Here is a 24,768-nt window from a genome sequence, read left to right as displayed (position 1 = left end):
TAGCTTTGCCCAGAAGAGTTATTCATCTATAAATGCTTACAGTACATCACCTCTCTCCGTACCCTGGGTGGTTTTTTCTTCCATATGAACACGAATACTTTCTTCTGCAGACTACGCATAAAACCGTTTGGCAGAGCAATAGGAAGTGCCATGAATAAGTACAAAAGCTTTGGGAGAATTATCATTTTCACTGCGCTAATCTGCCTCATCCAAGACAAAGTCAAGCCTTCCCATCTTTCCAATTCTATAAAAAGGCCTCGTAGCTTTTCTGGGAAATTACTTTTAAAGAGTTCATCTAATTGATGCTGTATATTGACTCCCAGGTATCGAATATATTTGGCTGTCTATCTATATGAAAACTGACACTTCAATTGCTTTACTTGCTCACTGGGTATATTCACATCTAGTGCTTCCAATTTGCCAAAATTAATTTTAAATCCAGAGACGTCCCCATATTTTTTAATCGCCTCACTGATTACTGGAAAGGATATCAGAGGCTCCCTCAACGTGAGCAGAATGTCATCTGCAAACAAAAGGATCTTGGATTCTAACCCCTTCCATTTCGGGCCTTTAATATCGGCATGAGCTCTAATTTGGATAGCTAAGGGCTCCATTACCAAAGCAAAAAGCAATGGAGACAATGCACAACCCTGTCTAGTGCCCCTATGTAGTGAAAATGGTTGTGATATATGGCCATTGACTCGTACAGCAGCTTTCAGGGTTTTGTAAATCAAGTGTAGCCAATTCTCAAATCATCCTTCAATTCCGGCCCTTTCTAGCACTGCAAAGAGGAAAGGCCAACCGACCCGATCAAATGCCTTTTCAGCGTCTAATGATAATATGCATAATGGGGTCTGAGTGTCACGTGCATAAAGGGTGCATATAGGGTTCTTCGAATGTTATCAAAGGTCTGCCGACCCTGCACAAAGCCAGCTTGATCCTCATGGATCAGCGACGGGAGATGCTGCTGCAACCTGGTCACCAGAATCTTGGTGAATATTTTATAGCCTGCTCCCAAGAGTGAAATGGGCCTATACGAGCTACAAACTTGAGGATCTTTACCTGGTTTAGGTAGAACTGTAATAGTGGCCAGATCCCATGTGGGTACATAAGTACATAAGTACATAAGTAGTGCCATACTGGGAAAGACCAAAGGTCCATCTAGCCCAGCATCCTGTCACCGACAGTGGCCAATCCAGGTCAAGGGCACCTGGCACGCTCCCCAAACGTAAAAACATTCCAGACAAGTTATACCTAAAAATGCGGAATTTTTCCAAGTCCATTTAATAGCGGTCTATGGACTTGTCCTTTAGGAATCTATCTAACCCCTTTTTAAACTCCGTCAAGCTAACCGCCCGCACCACGTTCTCCGGCAACGAATTCCAGAGTCTAATTACACGTTGGGTGAAGAAAAATTTTCTCCGATTCGTTTTAAATTTACCACACTGTAGCTTCAACTCATGCCCTCTAGTCCTAGTATTTTTGGATAGCGTGAACAGTCGCTTCACATCCACCCGATCCATTCCACTCATTATTTTATACACTTCTATCATATCTCCCCTCAGCCGTCTCTTCTCCAAGCTAAAAAGCCCTAGCCTTCTCAGCCTCTCTTCATAGGAAAGTCGTCCCATCCCCACTATCATTTTCGTCGCCCTTCGCTGTACCTTTTCCAATTCTACTATATCTTTTTTGAGATACGGAGACCAGTACTGAACACAATACTCCAGGTGCGGTCGCACCATGGAGCGATACAACGGCATTATAACATCCGCACACCTGGACTCCATACCCTTCCTAATGACACCCAACATTCTATTCGCTTTCCTAGCCGCAGCAGCACACTGAGCAGAAGGTTTCAGCGTATCATCGACGACGACACCCAGATCCCTTTCTTGATCCGTAACTCCTAACGCGGAACCTTGCAAGACGTAGCTATAATTCGGGTTCCTCTTACCCACATGCATCACTTTGCACTTGTCAACATTGAACTTCATCTGCCACTTGCACGCCCAATCTCCCAGTCTCGCAAGGTCCTCCTGTAATCGTTCACATTCCTCCTGCGACTTGACGACCCTGAATAATTTTGTGTCATCGGCGAATTTAATTACCTCACTAGTTATTCCCATCTCTAGGTCATTTATAAATACATTAAAAAGCAACGGACCCAGCACAGACCCCTGCGGGACCCCACTAACTACCCTCCTCCACTGAGAATACTGGCCACGCAATCCTACTCTCTGCTTCCTATCTTTCAACCAGTTCTTAATCCATAATAATACCCTACCTCCGATTCCATGACTCTGCAATTTCTTCAGGAGTCTTTCGTGCGGCACTTTGTCAAACGCCTTCTGAAAATCCAGATATACAATATCAACCGGCTCCCCATTGTCCACATGTTTGCTTACCCCCTCAAAAAAATGCATTAGATTGGTGAGGCAAGACTTCCCTTCACTAAATCCGTGCTGACTTTGTCTCATCAGTCCATGTTTTTGTATATGCTCTGCAATTTTATTCTTAATAATAGCCTCCACCATCTTGCCCGGCACCGACGTCAGACTCACCGGTCTATAATTTCCCGGATCTCCTCTGGAACCCTTCTTAAAAATCGGAGTAACATTGGCTACCCTCCAGTCTTCCGGTATTACACTCGATTTTAGGGACAGATTGCATATTTCTAACAGTAGCTCCGCAAGTTCATTTTTTAGTTCTATTAATACTCTGGGATGAATACCATCAGGTCCCGGTGATTTACTACTCTTCAGCTTGCTGAACTGACCCATTACATCCTCCAAGGTTACAGAGAATTCGTTTAGTTTCTCTGACTCCCCCGCTTCAAATATTCTTTCCGGCACCGGTGTCCCCCCCAAATCCTCCTCGGTGAAGACCGAAGCAAAGAATTCATTTAATTTCTCCGCTACGGCTTTGTCCTCCCTGATCGCCCCTTTAACACCATTTTCGTCCAGCGGCCCAACCGACTCTTTGGCCGGTTTCCTGCTTTTAATGTATCTAAAAAAATTTTTACTATGTATTTTTGCTTCCGACGCTAATTTCTTCTCAAAGTCCTTTTTTGCCCTCCTTATCTCCGCTTTGCATTTGGCTTGGCATTCCTTATGATCTATCCTGTTACTTTCAGTTGGTTCTCTTCTCCACTTTCTGAAGGATTGTTTTTTGGCTCTAATGACTTTCTTTATCTTACTGTTTAGCCACGCCGGCTGACGTTTAGTCTTTTTTCCCTTTTTTCTAATACGTGGAATATATTTGTCCTGAACCTCCAGGATGGTGTTTTTAAACAGCATCCACGCCTGACGCAAGTTTTTTACTCTGCGAGCTGCTCCTTTCAGTCTTTTTTTTCACCATTTTTCTCATTTTGTCGTAATCACCTTTTCTATAGTTAAACGCTAGCGTACTTGATTTCCTAGTTTCACTTCCTTCAATGCCAATATCAAAACCGATCATATTATGATCACTGTTATCAAGCGGCCCTCGTACCGTTACCCCCTGCACTAGATCATGAGCACCACTAAGGACTAAGTCTAGTATTTTTCCTTCTCTTGTCGGCTCCTGAACTAGCTGTTCCATGAAGCTGTCCTTGATTTCATCAAGAAATCTTATGGGTGGGAGCCCACTCTCCATTTCAAGTGAGTTGAATACCCTGAGCAGAAGAGGGGCCAACAACTTTCCAAAGATTTTATAGAACTTATTCGTATATCCGTCGGGTCCCAGAGCTTTATTAGGGGACAATTCTTTAATTGCCTGCTCAATCTCTACTAATTCAATAGGGCTTGATAAAGCTTGTCTGGCTTTATTGGGTAACTGTGGAAGCTCGATATCCTCTAGATATTTTGCTATATCCTCTGGGCTATAGGCGACCTCCGGGGTATATAGATTTTTATAGTAATTTCGGAAAGCTGTCTCTAAAAACTCAGAATCAGTATGCACCTCTCCTCCCTCACCCTGGAGCCCCCTTACTGCATTCCGACCAGCTTGTTGTATAAGCTTATATGCCAGAAGCTTTTGGCTTTGTTGCCAAAGTATGATTGGCGCGCTCTTTGCAGCTTTTCCGAGAGGTCTGCCAATTCAAGCTCGTGAATTTGATTACAAAGCCCCTGAGCTTGTGCTGCCAAATCAGGTGACAACTTGCCCCCCCCCCCCCCCCCGGCTGTAGTTGTTCTTCGATTTTTGCTAAGTTCCCACATAGTCCGACTTCCCTTGCAGATCGCGTTTTCCAGCAGCGTGACCGTAATGCTATTAAATGACCTCGTAGGACTTTTTTTTTTTTTTTTTTAACATTTGTACCCTGAACTTTCCCACTCATGGCAGGCTCAATGCGGCTTACATGGGGCAATGGAGGGTTAAGTGACTTGGCCAGAGTCAGAAGGAGCTGCCTGTGCCTGAGGTGGGAATCAAACTCAGTTCCTCAGGACCAAAGTCCACCACCCTAACCACTGGGCCACTCCTCCACTCGTAGGACTGCCTTTAAACCCTCCAATAAGATAGTCGGAGAAACCTCCCCATTATTGTTGTAATGGATATAGTCTTTGATGTGCTGTCCTATCTTGGATAAGTTGCCTGGGTCAGCTAGCAAGGCGTCATCTAGACGCAAAATGCGTTCTTCCCTTGCTAACCTCGGGTTATTGAAATGCATTTAACACTGGTGAATGGTCTGACCAAGTGCAGGCAGAATTTGATGAACCCCAATCTGTCCCAAAACTGATGTCTCCCAACCACATGTCTAGCCTAGAAAATGTTTGATGTATTGCAGAAAAGTATGTATAGCTAGCTACGTGCAGTGGGGATGTCCCCGCACCAAAGGTCTATTAATTGCCAGTGTGTCATGAGCTCATGGAGTTACCGTCTACCCGATTTAGCATAGCTTATTTTGGCCGAGGAATTATCCAGGTGCAGGTGCAATGTGATATTGAAATCTCCACCAATCAGTAGGGATCCTTCGACATTTTTGGTAATTAAACCATCTAATTCTAGGAAGAATTCCCCTTGATTTGCATTTGGCCCATATATATTTATTACTGTGTAAACCTTTCCCGCCAGGGCAAAAATCACCAGTATTTTTTTTATTTTATTTTTTGTTACATTTGTACCCCGCGCTTTCCCACTCATGGCAGGCTCAATGCGGCTTTCATGGGGCAATGGAGGGTTAAGTGACTTGCCCAGAGTCACAAGGAGCTGCCTGTGCCTGAAGTGGGAATCGAACTCAGTTCAGGTATCTCCCTCCCTTATCTCTGATCACCTTACGTATCTCCCATGGTTTAGAACGATTAAAGGCTATTAGAACCCCTTTACTCTTTGTGTTATCGGAGTGTGAGGCGAAGTAGATTAAGGGGTATTGTTTATGGTTGCATAGCCGCTCATATCTTGGCTTTAGGTGGGTCTCTTGTATTAGGGCTACGTCCACCTGTAATTGGCATAGCTCTCGAAATAATAGCTGTCGCTTCCTAGGGATATTTAGCCCCTTACATTCAGTAATAGCCATTTTATATCAGCCATCTCGATATATCTCTATTTCCCTCTCATTACTAACTTTCTTTCTCCTCATATCACACTGCTTTTCTCCCTCCCTCCTTCCCAATTCTACTCCTTCCCTCCACCCTCCCCTTCTCTGTTTTCCCTGTATTAGAAATCCCATCTCCCCTCCCTTACCATCCCATTCCAACTTATGGCGCCTCATGCTTTACCACTAGGCGCCTAACTAGAGAGGAAGTATTTAACAAATCACTTAACGTCCACTCCATTGATACAACTTCTATCGTATCTATTATATCCATTCGTTCGTATATATGGAACATATTCACTTTAAGTCTTTGAATTCACCTCCAGTGACAAAGATTTTCAACTCACTACTAGTCTCAAGTGAACCTGGTAGTCAAGTGACTTTCGCAGCCAATTGTTGTCGCTGCAAGCATCATGGGCCCTTGTCCAATCTCTTCCACTTCGGCGGGATAGTCTGCGTCATGCTCCTTTTCTCCCGTCTCAGCTCCGCTAGATCTAGTTCTATATCTGCCTCTGGCAATATCGCCCGGGCCTCCGTTATAGATTTCACTTGGCACATTTTTCCTTCTTTATAGAAGACCAGGGCGAAAGGGTGTCTCCACCTGTATTGAATTTTAAGATCTCGCAGTTGCTTTGTAAAGGGTTTTAGCTCACCCCTTCGCTTTAATGTTGCTACTGCCAAGTCCTGGTATATTTTGACATTGTAAGAATCCAATTTCAACTCGGGAGTTTGATGTGCCACCTTCAGTACCTGCTCTTTCAACTTGTAGATTGTTTCGCATTGGGCCTAGCGCTCTATGAGCTCTTTCCAACTGGATGTTCTCGGCCTTCATGATAGTTCCAGTTGTTGCTAATAGTTCGCCAACCAGCTTTTGAATCACCAGTTCACTCTCCTGGTAGGTTGGTGTCTCTGGGAGGCCTCGGAATCTTAAGTTATTTCGACGGCCTCTATTTTCCAAATTCTCTATTTTGTCCAGCAATTGTTGCTGTTCTTGTTGCATGTTGGCGAGCTGATGTTCTATCATTCCTATGGCTTCACTGTGGGCCTCCATGTGGGATTCCATTTCCTCAAGGCGCGTTCCAGTTCGTGGATTTCTCCCCTCAAGTCTGCTCCAAGTGTTGCCACATCTGCTCGCAAGGCTTTCAGGTCTACACTGATCTCTTGCAGCTATGCTTGCAGCCCTGTGGGGATCTCCCTCTCCGGTCTCTCCGTGGTTTGTCTTTCTAGCGATTGTTCCTCCTGATGGGGTTTCTCCGCACTCATTGACGCTTGCGTTTTCCGGGGATCTGCCGTTTTGCCAATTTGTGTCTCCTCTCCCCCCAGAAAGGCATAGCAGGAGAAATCCACCACCGCTGTCTCCGCACTCATAACCATCATGGTCCCGACTGCCAGAGAGTCACCCTCTTATGTTTCTTGTGCTCTCAGATTGCTCCAACATGGATTATATCGCTCTCACTTCGTATGGGGTAGCAGGGGCTCTGATCTCAAGCGGCCATACTGCTTGGTGACGTCACTTCCTCTCCTCCTCTGGAACGCTTTTTAATAATCGGTGTTACATTGGCCACCCTCCAATCTTCAGTTACTACGACTATTTTAACGACAGGTTACAAATTACTAACAGCAGATCAGTAATTTCAAGTTTGAGTTCTTTCAGTTTCCTTGGATGCATGCCACCCAGTCCAGGCCATTTTTACTACTCTTTAATTTGTCAATTAGGCTCAGTACTGTGAGTTTTTGCGCCTACGGCACCTTTCTCTTCATACTCTCTTTTAGCCTTATTTATTAATGCTTTGCATCTAACTTGCCAGTGCTTATGTTGCTTTTAATTTTCTTCATTTGAGTCCTTCTTCCATTCTTTGCAGGTTGTTCTTTTGGCTCTAATAGCCTCTTTCAATTCACCTTTTAACCATGCTGGCTAACGTTTTCTCTTCTTTCTATTTTTGTAAATGCATGGAATATATCTGGGCTGGGCTTCCAAGATGGTATTTTTAAACAATGTCCATGCCTAATTTAATGTCCTAACCTTTGCAGCAGTGGCGTACCAAGGGGGGGGGGCGGTGGGGGCGGTGGGGGCGGTCCGCCCCAGGTGCACGCTGCTGGGGGGTGCCATGGCATGCGCCTGTGGGCTCCAAGTTCGCTACGCTAACTTTGCTGGTTCGCTGCAGCTTCCTCCCTCTGCCCCAGAACAGGTTACTTCCTGTTCCGGGGCAGAGGGAGCTGCAGCGAACCAGCGAAGTTAGCGTAGCAAACTTGGAGGCCACAGGCGCGTGCTGCGGCACCCCCCCCCCCTACCGGCGTGCACCCGGGGGGAGGTGTCATTTCGCGGGGGGGGGGCCCTCTGCACCCGGGGGGGGGGCGCATCAGTGATCCGCCCCGGGTGTCATCGAGACTAGGAATGCCACTGCTTTGAAGCCAATCCTTTTAGCTTCTTTTTAACCATTTCCTCGTTGTAAAATATAAATGCTTCTACAGTAGATTTCCTTTGTGGTTTCACTCCAGATAGTACCTCAAACTTGATCATGTTATGATCACTGTTTCCCAGTGGATCCAACACCTTTAACGCTCATACTATGCCCTGCATTCCACTAAGGACTAGATCTAAAATGGCTCCCTCTCTTGTCAGTTCCTGGACCAGTTGCTTCAAGAAGCAGTCATTTATTACATCTTGGAATTTTACCTCCCTAGCGCTCCCTGATGTAACATTTATGCAGTCAATGTTGGGGTAATTAAAATCACCCGTTATTATACTGTTGCCTAAATTACCATCTTTCCTAATTTTTGTAAACATTTCTTCATATGTCTGTTCATTCTGTCCTGGCAGACAGTAGTACAACCCTACAAGAATATTCCTTCCCTTCACACATGAAATTTCTATCCATACTGATTCTATGCTATGCTGCTACCCGTTTCATGTAGAATGTTTATTTTGTTTTACTCAATTGCCTCTAACATATAGTGCAAACACAGCTCCAATTTGATCCTCTCTATCATTGAGATCGACATGGGGGAAGCCACTGCTTGCCCGCTAATAAGGGGAAAGGGAAATGGGACATGATATACCGCCTTTCTGAGGTTTTTGCAACTACATTCAAAGCAGTTTACATATATTCAGGTACTTATTTTGTACCAGGGGCAATGGAGGGTTAAAGTGACTTGCCCAGAGTCACAGGGAGCTGCAGTGGGAATCGAACTCAGTTCCTCAGGATCAAAGTCCACTGCACTAACCACTAGGCTACTCCTCCACTCCAATAACTGGTATCCAGCTACTTGTGACGTGGATTGGTCACTGCTGGAAGCAGGATACTGGGTTAGACAGACCACTGGTCTGACCCAGTAATGGCTACGTGTCACAACTTTCAGGAATGGTGAGCCCTTGGACCAAAGCCGTAGCTTTGGCAGACAAATCACCTGGGCTGGCACAGGCAGGAATCAGAACAGACTGGACTAGGATAAACTAACAGACTCAACAAGGTAGGACAGAGGTAACTAAACACAATGGATAACACAAGAACCGGATCCAGACGAGGCAAGGAAAATAAGGCAAAGGGCCAGAACTGGAACCCAGACAGGACAAGGGAACACTCGGAACTGGATTAAAACTGGAACTGGGACCCAGAAATGCAAGACAAGGCAAAACACAGAAGTAGATTAAAACTGGTTCCAGAAAGGGCAAGACAGGTCATCTCAGCCATACGGACCAATGTACCCGATGCAACTCCTAACGTTGACGCAGATGCAGACGCGGAGGTTTCAGACCGGGCTCCAAAAATGTTTTCCCTTTGCACCTCTCTGGTGAGCTGGGTTCTTCATACGAAGGCAAAGAACATAGCTGGAAGGGGTATGTTCAGGCACCAAACACTGAAGACACCAACAATGAATGTCTTTGCACCAGCTACAGCGCTTAAAGCCACTGCAAACCTTCGATTATATGGAGGAAAAACACCCATGACCAAATCAAATGGCTCGATGGTGACTCAAAAAGGGGCACACACCACAAAAGTCGAGGGAAAAATACCCGATCGTTGCTTAGGCATAGGAGGACCTACTGAGCATGCCAAAAATAAAAGAAACCTAAACATGGGGAAAAATAAACTAAAACTATATGGGAAGAGGGAGGGACCTTTCCAAAGAAAAAATAACAAGTTAGGGCAGAAAAACCTGAAGGGGAGGCACAAAAATCGAAAATTTATGCTCACGCATCAGATGCTGTAAGTAGTGTGGGACAATAGCTTTCTCTCCTCACTATGGATGAGAAGAGATTGATGGTCCAGCGCTTTCACAGCAGGCAAGAAGGCATGCACGCTGGGGATGCTACACGTTCTTTAATTTATACTAGCTTGTTAAAGCTCCGCACTGGGTGACATGGATGTGAATATGGCCTGCTTGTCCTCAAAGAAAAAATGTACCACATTTACTGAGGGTACAGGAGCTGAACCTTTTACCACCCTGCAAGAGTGGTAAAAAGCCTTTCACCCATGATAAAACAAAAAAATCATGATTACCACAGGTCCAGCATCGCTAGTCTGTCTTCCTTCCTCCCTTCCTGCCATGTCTCTCTACCTGTATCGTGAAACAGGAATTTACATCAGAAGGTGGGAGTCAGAAGAAGGAAGACCGCGGAGCAGGCCTATGGGGATTCTAATTGCAGCTGCACAATGTAGAGAAACCACAGTGGGGAGGCAGGAAAACAAAATGCTGGACCTGCGAAAGACAGCTCTGGAGAGCGGGAGGGAGCTGAAGCACGTAGAGGTGCTGGACTCGCATGCAGGTAGGCAGCCTGGAGTTTAAGGGGACAGAGGTGCTGGACCCGTGGGAAGAAGGGGGGACTGGAGCTGGAGGCGCTGTCCAATGGGGGGGAGGGGGTTGGAGGGAAGGGAGGGAGAGAAGTGCTAGAGTCCCCGGGGGAGCGGGGGCTGGAGCTGGAGAGAGGGAAGAGAGAGAACTGCTGGAGTCCTATGGGGGGATTGGAGGGAGGTAAGGGAGAGAGGTGCTGGATCCACGAGGGGGGCTGGAGGAAGGGAAGGGAGAGAGGTGCTGGATCCATGGGGGTGGGGGGGGGGGCTGGAGGGAGGGAGGTGCTGGTCCAATGTGGAGTGGCCTAGTGGTTAGGGTGGTGGACTGTGGTCCTGGGGAACTGAGTTCGATTCCCACTTCAGGCACAGGCAGCTAGCTCCTTGTGGCTCTGGGCAAGTCACTTAACCCTCCATTGCCCCAGGTACAAATAAGTACCTGTAAGCCGCATTGAGCCTGCCATGAGTGGGAAAGCGCGGGGTACAAATGTAACAAAAATAAAACAAAAAAATGGGGGAGCCGCAGGGAGGGGAGGGAGGTGCAGGACCCATGGGAAGCTGCTGGAGGGAAGGGAAAGAAGTGCTGGACCTGCAGGGTGGTTGAGCAGAGAAGTGAACGGAAAGATACTGAATCAAGGGGATGAAGGAAGAGGGAGAAAAAACTGAACGCACAGCGGAGGGAAGGAGAGATACAGTGTGGGGGAGGAAGAGAGGGGAGAAGCTGGGCACAGGGAGGTATAAAGAATTAGAGGGGAGATGATGACAATGGAGGGGAGCATAGGGACAGGACACAAAGGGGAGATGCTGCATGCGGATGGTATATGGGCACAGAGGGGCAATGCCAGACATGGGAGGAGGTATACTGACACAGAGGGAAGATGGTAGACATGGGGGAGAATAGGAACACAGAAGGGAGATGCTGGTCTTGGGGGGCATAGGGACACAAAAGAGTGATGCTGGGCACAGGAGGAGGAGATAGGGACATAGGGGAGATGCTGGATATGCAAGTATAGGGGACAGAGAAGGGAGATGCTAAACATGGGGAAAGATAGGTATACAGAGATGGAAGATGGATGATGAGCATGGAGAAAGAAGAAATGTCAAACAGGTAAGAGAACCTGGCTAATGAGTTAAGAGAAGACAGAGGGAAACAGAAACCAGAGCCTGGGACCAACATGATTTGAAAAATCAAAAGACCAGACAAGAAAAGATAGAAAAAAATATTTTCTATTTTACAATTAGAATATGTCAGATTTGAAATGTTTATCCTGCCAGAGTTGCTGTTAGACATGGCAGGAGCCCAGGGCAGAAATTTGGGAGGGGGCCAGGGGGCTTGCTTAGGGCTCTCTTTGGCCAGGGGGCAGCTGTCCTAGTTGCACTCCCTAACACCATCCTTGACATGTGTGATCTTTATATTTTGCACAGTATTGGAGGAAATGCATCTCTTTCTGTTTCTTTGGTGTGGCTTCTTGGGGTTTTAGTTTAATATACATTTATCATTTTTGGTCAGCTATTACGTATTGGCATTTGTGTTCTGTGTGGGTGTAGCCAAGGTATTCAGTTAGCATGAATTTTCTACATAGCATTCTGTAGTAATTTGGCTTGTTCAGTTTTCCCGACAGTGGAGGGGATATTTCTGAGGGGAGGGGAGGCAGGGTTTTTGTTGATACTTGTTCTGTATTGTTTGTGATTTATAAAACAACAGTTGTACAGAATATTGTTTCTTTTAATAAAATAATTTTATTTGCTTGATTAGGATTTATTTACTGCCTTTTTGAAGGAATTCACTCAAGGCGGTGCACAGCAGGGGTGTATCTGCGTGGGGCCTCAGGGGCCTGGGCCCCCACAGATTTTGCCCTGGACCCCCCTACCGCCATCAACCCTCCCCCGCTGCCGTTCTTACTTTTGCTGGCGGGGGACCCCAAACCCCCGCCAGCCGCCCCGCGGTGTTTAAAATTCATCTTCGGCCTCCGTGGCCGTGCTGCTGTGATAGGCGCTGTTGAAATCCACTTCGGAGTCTGACGTCGTTGTACGTTGTACGTGCTGCGACGTCAGACTCCGAAGTGGATTTCAACAGCGCCTATCACAGCAGCACGGCCACGGAGGCCGAAGATGAATTTTAAACACCGCGGGGCGGCTGGCGGGGGTTTGGGGTCCCCCGCCGGCTGAAGAAGAAGTTTTTACGGCAGCGGCAGGTGGAAGCAGACCTCGGCTGGCGGGGGGTTGGGGTCCCCCGCCAGCAAAAGTAAGAACGGCAGCGGGGGAGGGTTGGCTGCGGGAGGGGGGTAGAGAGAGTCATTGGTGGCGGTGTGGGGGCTCGGCGGTGGGGGCTCGGCGGCGGCGGGGGGGGGGGCTAAAATGTGCCCCCTCCCTCTGGCTCTGGCCCCCCCTACCGCCGGAGTCCAGATACGCCCCTGGTGCACAGTAAGAATAGATCAAACATGAGCAATAGGCAATTACAGCAGTACAAATATTCAAAAGCAATACAAAGTATGGCATAGTATACTACTTACAATGTCAACACAATACGTAATAGAATATTTTAATTCATAATGAAGGGTAAAGCAGTGGCATAGCAAGGGCGGGGTGGTGGGGGCGGTCCGCCCCGGGTGCCAGCGGGTGGGGGGTGCTCCGTCGAGAGCCAACAGCTGTCGTCTTCTGCCACCACAATGCCTTTTTTTTTTTTAATCCATGCAGCCAGCGACGCAGGCAGCGCTTCCCGTCTGCCCTGCGTGCTTTGAAGGCAGAAAATCGTCTCGCTGGCATCGGGCCTTCCCTCGCTGTGTCCCGCTCCCTTCTGAAGTAACTTCCTATTTCCTCAAGGGCGGGACACAGCGAGGGAAGGCCTGACGCCAGCGAGACGATTTTCTGCCTTCACAGCACGCAGGGCAGACGGGAAGCGCTGCCCGTATCGCTGGCTGCATGGATTTAAAAAAAAAAAAGCAGGGTGGTGGCAGAAGACGACAGCTATCGGCTCTCAACGGAGGGAGGGCTCAGATGGGAGAGGGGGAGCTCACAGGGGAGAAGGGGATTGGGGTGGGGTGGGGAAGCTCAGAGGGGAGAAGGGGATTGGGGTGGGGGAGCTCAGAGGGGTTCTCAGAAGGGAGAAGGGGATTGGGGAGCTCAGAGGGGAGAAGGAGATTGGGGAGCTCAGAGGGGAGAAGGGGATTGGGGAGAAGGGGATTGGGGAGCTCAGAGGGGAGACGGTGATTGGGGAGGGTGCGGGTGCTCAGAGGGGAGAAGGGGATTGGGGAGCTCAGAGGTGAGAAGGGGATTGGGGTGTTCAGAGAGGAGAAGGGGATTGGGGAGGGTGGGGGTGCTCAGAGGGGAGAAGGGGATTGGGGAGCTCAGAGGGGAGAAGGGGATAGGGGAGGGGTGGGGGAGGTCAGAGGGGTGCTCAGAGGGGAGAAGGGGATTGGGGAGCTTAGAGGGGAGAACGGGACTGTGGAGGGGAGTGCTCAGATGGGAGAAGGGGTCTGAAGCTGGAACTGGGGTCTGACAAGGGGGCAGGATGGAAAATGGGTCCATGCCTGGGGCAGGTGGGAGAATGGGTCTGGGGCTGAAAAGGGGGGATGCAAGGCTGTGGTGGATGAAGGGGGCTGAAAAGGAGGGTAGTTGGGATAAGGGGGCTAGTACAGGAACTGGGGGCTGAAACTGTGGGGACTGGGGGCTTTAAAGGGGACAGGGAGAACTGGCTGGGGCTGAAGCTCGGTACTGGTGAGAGAAAAGGGAGAACTGGCTGGGGGCTGAAAAGAGGGGGCAGAGAGAGAGGGGAGAGACCCTGGATGGAAGGGGGGGGGCGTGAGGGAGGGCAGACCCTGGATGGATGGGAGAGGGAGGGCAGATGGATTTAAGGGGCAGAGAGAAAGGGCAGATGTTGATGGAAGGGGGAGAGAGAGATGGCAGACTCTGGCAGATGGTGGATGGAAGGGCCAGAAATAGAGGGCAGATGTGGATGGAAGGGAGAGAGAGGGCAGACAGTGGATGGAAGGGGCAGAGAGAGAGGGCAGACAGTGGATGGAAGGGACATTAGAGAGGGCAGACACTAGATGGCAGAGAGAGAGCGAAGACATGCTGGATGGAAGGAAGACAGTGAAAAGAAGATGAGGAAAGCAGAAACCAGAGACAACAAACTGTAAATAAAATATATATTTTTATTTTTTTGCTTCAGGATATAGTATTGTAGCTGTGTTAATAAATGTTTATAAATCGAACATGTAAATAAGGTAATCTTTTTATTGGACTAATTTTAATACATTTTGACAACTTTCAGAGAACAAAACCCCCTTCCTCAGCTCAGGCTAGGATACTGTAACAGCACTATACTGTATTGACCTGAGGAAGGAGATTTTGGTCTCTGGAAGCTAAATGTATTAGTCCAATAAAATGGTATTATTTTATTTTATGTATTTGTTTTATTTCTATTTGTTAATTTGTAAAGTGGTGATTGGTATTTGTTAGTTTTTTCAAATTTACATCTGCTGTCTTTATATTTTGCACAGTACTAGGGGACATTTTCTGTTTCTGTGGTGTTGCATTGTATGCAGAGTCTGGCATCGGGGGTTCAGTTTAATTTTTGTCTAAATAGAAAGTTTATGATTACTTATTCTATAGTGGATTAGGGTGTATCTGTGTTTGTGAAAAAGACATGGCTTTCGGTTGGCATTGACTGTGCAGGATCGACGATCTATACTAATCTGTCTGTTTTCGTTTTACAATAGGTGAATTGATGTTCTAGTGCTCACTGTAAGATGCTTTCCTTTTCCTTGTGCGACTCGTACAAATTACTGCTTATGGTATGGTAGAATTGCTCTATAGGTCCTGAGTGTTTTGTATTCTCGGTATGCCTAGTACTGGATTTGGGGGGGGGGGGGGGGGGGTTAAAAAATGACCGGCCCCAGGTGTCAACTACCCTAGCTACGCCACTGGGGTAAAGCAAAGATGAAACACACAGATAGGTAAGAGAGTAAGAAGAATTAGAAAGAAATGTGACTAATCTAAAGAAAATTGCACATGAGGTCAGAGAGATGGTTAAATATTCTCTCAGCTAGGGTAAGAGTGGATAACATGTCCTGCTGCAGTATGTGCTGCATGAGTCACTCCTTGTGTGTATGAGACTAACAAGTTAGATACTTCTTCCATTAAAAGCTTTGTTGAAGAGCCATGCTTTCACCTACTTCCTGAAGTAGAGACAGTCTTGTGTTAAGCGGAGCCTTTTAGGCATCCTGCTCCTCTCTTCCTCTCCTACAGCCCTATCATCAGTTTCCTTCTTCGACACCCTCTCTTTGGTTCTTTTCCTCCTCTACCAAACAGGATTCCTCTTTTCTGTTTCTCTTCGAGGCCCTCACAGCAATAGTGTATCTCCAAGTGAGTAGCTTCTTTCATAGCTAGACTCCCCTTTCGCTCAGCTCCTCTACAAACTTAACACCTAATAGATCCTTTGTTCCTCTCTCAGCCCTACTTTCCCTCCTTCTTTGTGCACAGTAGCACATTGAGCATAGAGGCCAACCAAATTTGGGTTTCGGATTCGGCAACAAAACTGATCAGATAATCCGGGTTCAGGTTTCTGCTGAGAATGCCACTACATTTTTGGCAGAAAACAAAATTCTGCTCCCTCCCCCAACCCACACCACTCTCCAAACACTCCCCCCTCCCCTCAGACTACCTTAAATATGCTCTGGTGGTCTAGTGGCTTAAGCAGGAGCAATCTCCAGTTACTCCTGCTTATGTCTATCTCAAACAGCTGCTGGGATCTCCTGCGCCAGTCTCACGATGCTGTCGTTCAGTAGCACCATCGTGCAGGAATGAGTAGGCTTTGTTCCTGCATCCCAAGAGGCCTCTAGACCACCAGGGCTTGTTAAAGTAGACCTGGGCAGCCCGGGGTAGTCAGATCTTTGTCGAGGAAAGGGGCGGAGGCCTAGAGGGACCCATTTTTCTGTAGACACGTGAGTGGGTAAGCAAGAGTCTGGCTGGCAGGCGGACGGGGAGGGCAGATTGTTTTTTGGTTTCAGCATCGGTTCTGGCTGAAACTGATTGGAGGATTTTGGCCGCAGGATTCTGTTTCGTCCAGAACCAAACCCACCAGGTTCGGTTAGACTCTAATTGGGCAGGCAATTTTTTTAGCAGAGGCAAAATAGTGGCTGGATGAGCCTTATAAAATACTGGTATTTGAAATATTACCCTCAATTTTCACAGATCCTTTATTACTGCAAAGTCCACAAGTGCACTAACTTTCAAAGGAAAGTATATAGATATTTTCAAGTTGTATCTACTTTTTCTGTAGGGATTTTTTCCATATAAAACAATGCCTTCATCCTGCCTCTAGGAACATCTCTTCTATATTTGTAAAATATACTTATTTTTACTTGTGCACAAGGTGGACAGTTTTCAAATTGTCCTTTTACCCACACAAACATCCATTCATATAGTTAAATGACTTTTGAAAATTACGCTCCCCATGAATACATGAAACAGACATAAGCCCAGGTGACTGGCCACCTACTGAGAGTGCCCACCTGCTTCTATTGCAATGGTTCGTGCCTCCACCTTGTCACCCATCTTGCGCACCACCTCAGGGGAGGGTCCAATGAAGCGCACACCAGCCTCGTTGCAAGCCTGGGCAAAGTCTGAGCGTTCTGATAGAAAACCATATCCCGGGTGGACAGCATCCACTTCATTTTCCTGAAACAATAAATAACAAAAATTAGGGCTGCAATTCAATTAAAAGTTATAATCGCCAATTAATTGCATGATTAAAAGAAAGGGAGGGAATATGAGAGAGATACTGTACCTGGGGTAAAGAAGGCGGTAGAGACAGACAACTTGCTCATCAAGATTGAACAAAAATGGTTTTTGAATTTAGAATTGTTGATCCTTTAGGACTGAATAGAGAATGACACGGGAACAAAAATTGTTCCCTTCCCCAGGGGTCCTGTTCTCATCTATACAAGCCTTGAACACTTATGATTTTATATTGAAACCTTTTTATTAAAGTACTGGTAAAAAAGGCCCGTTTCTATCAGAAATGAAACGGACGCTAGCAAGGTTTTCCTCGGAGTGTATGTTTGAGAGAGTGTGTGAGAGATGGAGAGTGTGATAGACAGAGAGTGTGTCCGAGAGAGTGTATGTGAGAGACAGAGAGTGAGTGAGTGAGTGAGTGTGTGCCCCCTCCCTTTATGGTTTGAGGCCCTCCTTCCACCCCCACCTCTCTGGTCTCAGGACCCCCCCCCCTCACCCCCTCCCTCCAGCCACCCATGTCCAGCAACCCTCCTCTCCCCCTGCTGCCACCCATGTCCAGCGACCCTCCTCCCCCCCTGCTGCCACCCCATGTCCAGCGACCCTCCTCTCCCCTGCCCCCCCTCTAGCCACCCAGGCTGACGTCACTCACAGCTGATTCCCAGGCAGGGGGAGGAGTAGGGAAACACGTGGAGCAAGTGGCAGGGAGCGGCGCATCAAACAACAACCCTCCTCTCCCCTGCCCCCCCTGCAGCCACCCATGTCCTGTGACCCTCCTCTCCCCTGGCCCCCCCTGCAGCCACCCATGTCCAGCGACCCTACTCTCCCCCTGCCCTCCTCCAGCCACCCATGTCCAACGACCCTCCTCTCCCCTGCCCCCCCCCTCCAGCCACCCATGTCCTGCGACCCTACTCTTCCCCTGCCCCCCTGCAGCCACCCATGTCCGACGACTCTGCTCTCTCACCTGCCCCTCCTTCATCCACCCATGTTGTGTAACCAATTCTTCGGGGCAGGCAGGAAAGATCCCTGGTCCTGCCTGCCCGCTGCTGGCGCTGACGCTCCCCCGCTGCCGGATCGCAGTTCAAAATGGCCACCGAGACTTCCAATGGCAGACTCGCAAGACTTCTGCTGAAGTTTTGGAGGCCGCCCTTGTAAGTATCGGCGGCCATTTTGAACAGCGATCTGGCAGCAAGGGAGCATCAGTGCCAGCACCAGCAGCGTGCAGGCAGGACCGGGAATCTTTCCTGCCTGCCCCGAAGAATTGGTTACACTACCTGGGTGGATGAAGGAGGGGCAGGTGAGAGAGCAGGGTCGTTGGACATGGGTGGCTGGAGGGGGGGGGCAGGGGGACAGTAGGGTCGCTGGACATGGGTGGCTGCAGGGGGGGCAGATTGTTGCAGGACATGGGTGGCTGGAGGGGGGGCAAGGGAGAGGAGGGTCGTTGTTTGATGCGCCGCTCCCTGCCACTTGCTCTACATGTTTCCCTCCTCCCCCTGCCTGGGAATCAGCTGTGAGTGACGTCAGCCTGGCTACGGAGCCTAGCTCAGCAACTCCGAAAGAGCCACGGACACAGGCAGACACATTAGAACGTTGGTGGTGAGAATTATTATATAGGATAACAAGAAACATAATTTTGTACAACTACTGTTTATAAATCACAAATAGAAAACAATAACAACATCCAACTCCACAATACTTGACTTCTACTACACCAGAGGTACAAAATATAACCCGCTCTATATGCTCTAGTCGGGGGAGAAATATAAGAACATAGGAATAGCCATACTGGGTCAGCCAATGGTCCAACTAGCTCAATATCCTGTTTTCTAAACAGTGGCCATATCAGGTCACAAGGACCTGTCAGAAACTCAAATTGTGACAACACTCCATACTACAAATCCCAGGGCAAGAAGTTGCTTTCCATGTCTGTCTCAATAGCAGACTACGGACTTTTCCTCCAGGAATTTGTCAAAACCTTTTTTAAACCCAGATATGCTAACTACTGTTACCACATCCTCCGGCAAAGAGTTCCAGAGATTAACTATTCTTTGAGTGAAAAAATATTTCCTCCTATTTGTTTTAAAATGTGGGATACAAATGTAACAAATAAAAAGAAAATAAATAAATAAAAGTATTTCCATGTAACTTCCTCAAGCGTCCCCTAGTCTTTGTACTTTTGAAATGAGTAAAAAAAATCGATTTACTTCTACTTGTTCTACACCACTCAGGATTTTGTAGACCTTACTCATATCTCCTCTCATCCATCTCTTTTCCAAGCTGAAGAGCCCTAACCTCTTTAGCCTTTCCTCATACAAGAGGCGTTCCATCCCTATGAAGCACTGTTATTCATCCACAGATTAAAAAATCATGTCATCAATAATCTCAGGATTCAGTCTAGCTCTCCTGTTTTCCACAGTCCTTCTTACAATAGAAAATGTCCTCTCAGAAGATGTGCTGATAGCAGGAATGCACAGGATCCCTTGTGAAAGTTTTGGCCAGAACTTTTGCTCATTTTCCCAAAAAATCATAACCGTTGTCTGCATCACTTGAACATAAATAACTGTCCAATTCATTAGTAGCCTTCAAAGGAGGCATGGTTCCATAAAAGTTGCTTATAAAATTGCTAACATACATTTTTATTCTTTTTGAGAAGGGCTCTTCCAAAGATGTGATGCTTTCTGGGAAAGTGGATTGTGGAGGATCCTGAGTTTTTGAAGTTGATGGACTCGAGCCTGTCATTTTGATCTGGTTTTGGTACAACTTTCTCAAAGATTTGGTTGCCTATGTTTTTACATCATCTGGGAAGATAATTGGATTGTCTTTCAGACGTTAGTGTAGAAGAGAACACTATGTAGTGGACGAATAGAAAATAAGTGTCAATTCAATGTTGGAAAAGCTCCTTCATGCCTGCCAGCAACAATGGATGAATCTGTTGCAGTAACAGTAAGATGCTTGAGCAACTGGGCATGTGATGGAAGGACACTGCAGATAGTAGGAGTATGATCAGCAGACAAGACCCTTGTTGCCATATTAAAGGTAAACAAGACACAAACTATGTCATTTAACTGCATCATTTAAATCCAAAAGCAGCTTCGCTTCGGCAGTCTTTTACCACTGAATTCAGTTGCCAGTTGTCTAAAATGTGTTAAGTTCTTACATATTGATACTAGCATTTTCTGTTTAATTTGTCTTTATTGATCACTATGCAGTACAACCAAAAAAACTGCAATTAAAACAGAATATGAAGAAAACTTCAACATACCAGAACAAGTCAATGAGAACATTTTCAAAAATTCATAACAGACCCCCACTCACCCCACTGCTCCCCCCCCCCTTTTTTTTTTCAAAAACCCTTTGCTGCATGAGAGTCTAATTGAGAAGTCTGCTGCGGTCTGCAAGGTTGCCCAAAACCATTCCCCTATGCGTTGAAATTATTCGCCTTTCACTGAAGAAACACCAGGAATACCAAGTCGCTCCATAGAAACAAATGTGATCATCTGAGTTCTCCAAGTCGCAAAAGTGGGAGTTGATGGCTCCAGCCAAAACAGTAGGATCGCTTTCTTAGCCATCAGTTCCAAGTGACATAGGTACTCCCACAAACCCTGGAGGATAAGCTTGGATAGAGGCAAAACAACAAATAAGGATCTAAAAGGAACCTTCTTGCCCACTGCGCTGAGGCATTCCGAAGAACTTGTCCACAAAAGGATTGAATCAGGGACATCCCCAAAACATGCGTCCAAGAGTCTCTGGAGTATATAGACATTTGGGGCAAGCACCCATTGCATGACACATTGCTTTTTGTGCTCTAGAAAGCAAGTGTCACGGCTGTGGCCGAGCCTTTATGTCCAGACCTTCTGATTCTCTGTATCTGGCTCTGTGACCCCTGCAAACTCTTTCCCTACTGTTGATGTTCCTGCTAGCCAAGCCTTGCTTTGGTGTCTCTGAAGCCAAGCCTCGCTTTGGTTGTCTCTGAAGCCAAGCTTCATTGCCCAGTGTGACATCATCAGCCATCTCCTTTATAAGGACCCGGGAAACTTTCCTGGGTTGCCTTTTGTACTTATGTCTTTCCTTCTGGAGGTCTCCTGGAGGGTGGACCCTTGCCTCCCAGGCAGAACCACAGGCAAGACAAAACTCTGGATACTAAGTAAGTATTAGACATAGTAAATGTTTATTCAAATAGTCAAAGAAGTCAATGTCATTATTGAAATATCAACAAATGAAATCCCAATAGAGTATAATACGTAGTAAAATAACGAACAGAGTTTTCCCTGGGAGTTGTCAATATGTCCACCTGCTAGTGAACACACTGAGGCTCGTCATCCTCAGTTCTGTTTCCTCTTAAATACTTTTTTCTTCCTTTCTTCATTATCTTAATTATAATTATTTATAGCATTTATACCCCGCTCTTTCCTGCTCGATGGCAGGCTCAGTGCGGCTTACAATAAATGGGAACAAATTATAACAGAGATGACATAGGTTCAGTGCAGCTTACAATAAATGGGAATAAGGTGTATCAGAGATAACATAGGATATGGATACATCATTTTACAAAGATACAAATTGTATAGGGAGTGAGAAGACGAAGGGATATGGGGGCAGGATAAGGTGTGGTTAATGCTAGTGGTTTGTTTTAGAGGTGTGGTTTAGGTAATTAGATTAAGTTGGGTCGTTCGAATAGGCTCGTTTGAAGAGGTATGTTTTCAGCAACTTTCGGAAAGGTAGAAGTTCGTTGGTTGTTCTAATGAGTCTTGGTATGGCGTTCCAGAGTTGACTGCCTATCACGGAAAAGTTGGAAGCGTAGTAGGTTTTGTATTTGAGGCCTTTGCAACTAGGAAGATGAAGATTGAGATATGTTCGAGAGGATTTGGTCCTGTTTCTGTTTGGGAGGTCAATTAATTAGGTCATGTAGCTTGGAGATTCTCCGTGGAGGATCTTGTGGATCAGTGTGTGTAATTACCCTTCCTACCTAATGAATATGCATCTTTCCAGAATATTCTATTTCCTTTTATAGTGAATCCTGTTCAAGCACTTTCTACCATCCTCCAACGTCTATCATTTATTCCTTTATTTCATGTACAGCTAGGGCCTGTCATGCACATAAGCATAAGGTTTCATTAGATAATCATTTGACCTATGTCCTTGTTAAGCATAGTCATCATACTAGCCCCCCCCCCCCCCCCACCCTTTTGTGAAGTTACAATTTCACCCACACCCTCTCACTTCTCCTTCTAATTGTTTATCTGGATAATGCAGGTGTCCTTAGTCATAGGAGTCTCTGGCTCTTAGTTGCTGGCCAGCAACTTATCACAAGTTTTCATAGGCCAAATGTCAAACCACAAATTTCTACTGCCTCAGAAGGGTAGTTACCAGAAAAAATACAGTTTTATAGCTGTCTTGCAATTTCATGTCTGCTCCCGGCTCAGAAATGCAAAATAGCTATATTAAAATAAAAACTAGAAATATGTATGGTTTGCACCTTTCCATGGCCCCTGTGATGTACATTTTGCAACAGGTCTATTTCCCTTTTCTTGTTATGGTTGTAACTGTGTTTGATTCTGAGGGAACTGGTCTTGTTAGCTGTGCCACAGTTGCCAGATTAAACCAGTTGAAACCCGCCCAAAATTTCACACCCCGCCCCCGCCGTCATCAACCCCGCCCCCGCCGTCATCAGCTCCACCCCTGCCGTCATCAACCCTGCCCCCGCCGTCACTAGCCACCCCCAATATCACTAACCACGCCCCCAATGTCACTAACCACGTCCCCCACGGGGCGAAAAACTGCAGACGGCGAAAAAAAACCCCGCCCGGCCAAATAGAAGCCGCCCAAAAAACCGCAAAAATTTCCTGCAGCGGGTCGCGGAAAGCCGCCCAATTGGGCAGGAAAACCGCCCATCTGGCAACCTTGGGCACAGCCTTGAGCTGTGTGTGTGGTTCTGGTTTGAACCTGAATGGAATAATTTCCTATTAGCTTTGCTCTCAAGCAAAGCCCTGTTCTGTTTCCCTGTGGGAGTGGGTCTGGTTTGAATGTGAATGGATTATTTCATGTTAGATATGCTCTCCAGCAAAGCCCTGTTCTGTTTCCCTGTGTATGTGTTTTTGTTTGTACCTGACTGGACTACTTTTCAGTTAGCTTTGTTTTCAAGCTCTGCCTGTCTGTTTGTTCTGAGAGTCTGTAGAAGCCAGCTTCGTCCCGGATTACTTCACTGCTGTGCAACTGGGTCTACTGCCTCTCCATCTGCCTTGCCTTTCCCTTCCCGGCTGTGGGTGCTAGTAAGCACGTTTCTTCTTTGTTTGTTTAGTCTTCCCTGTAGCCTACTTTAACTCTTTGTGTGCAGTGTTTGTTCTTTGGCTCTTGTGAGCTCTGCCCCTTTCCTGACTTTTGTAGTTAGAAGCTGCTTTTCCTTTTAATCTGCTTTTACCCTTTATGTGCTGTGTTTGTTACCTGGCTCTTTCAAGCACTACTCCTTTGCTGACTTGTGTATTAGAAGCAGCCTCTCTCTTTAGCCTGCTTTAACTCTTTGTCTGCTGTGTGTTTCCTGGCTCTTGTGAGCTCTGCTCCTTGGCTGACTTGTGTATGTAATTGTAGCCTTTCCCTTTTTGCCTGTTTTTTTCCCCTTTGTCTCTAGTAACTGTTATTTGACTCTGTGGCCTTGTCTTGAGTTGCTTTTGTATGTTTTCCCTTTACCTTAGAATGGCCGTGTGGCCCTGTCTCGAGTTACTTCTCTGTATGCTTTCTGTTTGAGTCCTCTCTGTGAGGTTTCTGTTTGAGTTTGAGCAGTGGTGTGCTGCAGCCGGCTCGCACCGGCTCGCAAGAGCCGGTTGTTACATTTTGTACCGACTTGCGAGCCGGTTGTTTCCTACTACGAGCCGGCTCTCCTCCCTCCCTCCCGCCCGATCGATCAATCGCCCGCCCGATCCCTCACTGTAACCGACCGTCACCTGACTCTTTTAATTCTTCGGCGGGGCAGGCAGTCTTGCCTGCCCACTACCAGCGCTGACTCTCCCCTGCCGGTTTGCACTTAAAAAATGGCCGCCGAGACTTCCAGAGGCGGCCTCGCGAGACTTCTACTACTACTTAACATTTCTAAAGCGCTACTAGGGTTACGCAGCACTGTACAGTTTAACAACAAAAAGGACAGTCCCTGCTCAAAGGAGCTTACAATCTAAAGGGCGAAATGTCAAGTTGGTGCAGTCTAGGATATTATTATATTTGATTTCTCTATTTATTTCCTATTGTAGTTCGTATTTGATTACTATCTAGATAGTGCCAGGCCAGTCCAGGGTGAAGCCAAGGCAGAGCCAGAAGTTATCCAGGTATCACTAATACAGTGCCAACACCCAGATAACTATCTGGACAAACTGGGACAGCTACTGTGAGGCCACTTTATACCCAAAAATCTGGTTATGGCCCAGTGCTGAATATCCAGAACTAGAAATTCATAGATGTAATGGGGTGTAAAATTAGGACTGGCTAACCTATCTCTTATGATATGATGCATCTTGGTAATCCTAATTGTGGGAACTGTGGGAAAATGCTCACCAGGATATAAAAAGTCTCGGTGGCCATTTTGAAGTGCGAATCGGCAGGGGAGAGTCAGCGCTGGTAGCGGGCAGGCAAGACTGCCTGCCCCGCCGAAGAATTAGAAGAGTCAGGTCAGCGAGGGACGGGAGGGAGGGAGAAGTTGTCGGTGAACATTTCGGGAGGGGTGGCAGGGGAGAGAAGGGAGTCCCTGGG

General features: G+C 47.0%; 1 protein-coding gene across 4 annotated transcripts in view; it reads right to left on the bottom strand.

Moving 5' to 3' along the window:
* Positions 1-24,768, bottom strand: part of PC (pyruvate carboxylase) — a 1,188,093-nt gene that overhangs the window by 911,469 nt on the left and 251,856 nt on the right. For all 4 annotated transcript variants that reach the window (XM_030220280.1, XM_030220278.1, XM_030220277.1 and 1 more), the window contains one exon: positions 16,815-16,980. In XM_030220280.1, the coding sequence (XP_030076140.1) occupies positions 16,815-16,980 (166 nt within the window). The remainder of the gene's footprint in view (positions 1-16,814; positions 16,981-24,768) is intronic.

The sequence above is a fragment of the Microcaecilia unicolor genome, chromosome 11, assembly GCF_901765095.1.
Source record: "Microcaecilia unicolor chromosome 11, aMicUni1.1, whole genome shotgun sequence".
NCBI classification, from domain to species: Eukaryota; Metazoa; Chordata; class Amphibia; order Gymnophiona; family Siphonopidae; genus Microcaecilia; species Microcaecilia unicolor.
Note: the sequence above shows the minus strand (reverse complement) of the source record. Positions and strands in the feature narration are given on the sequence as shown.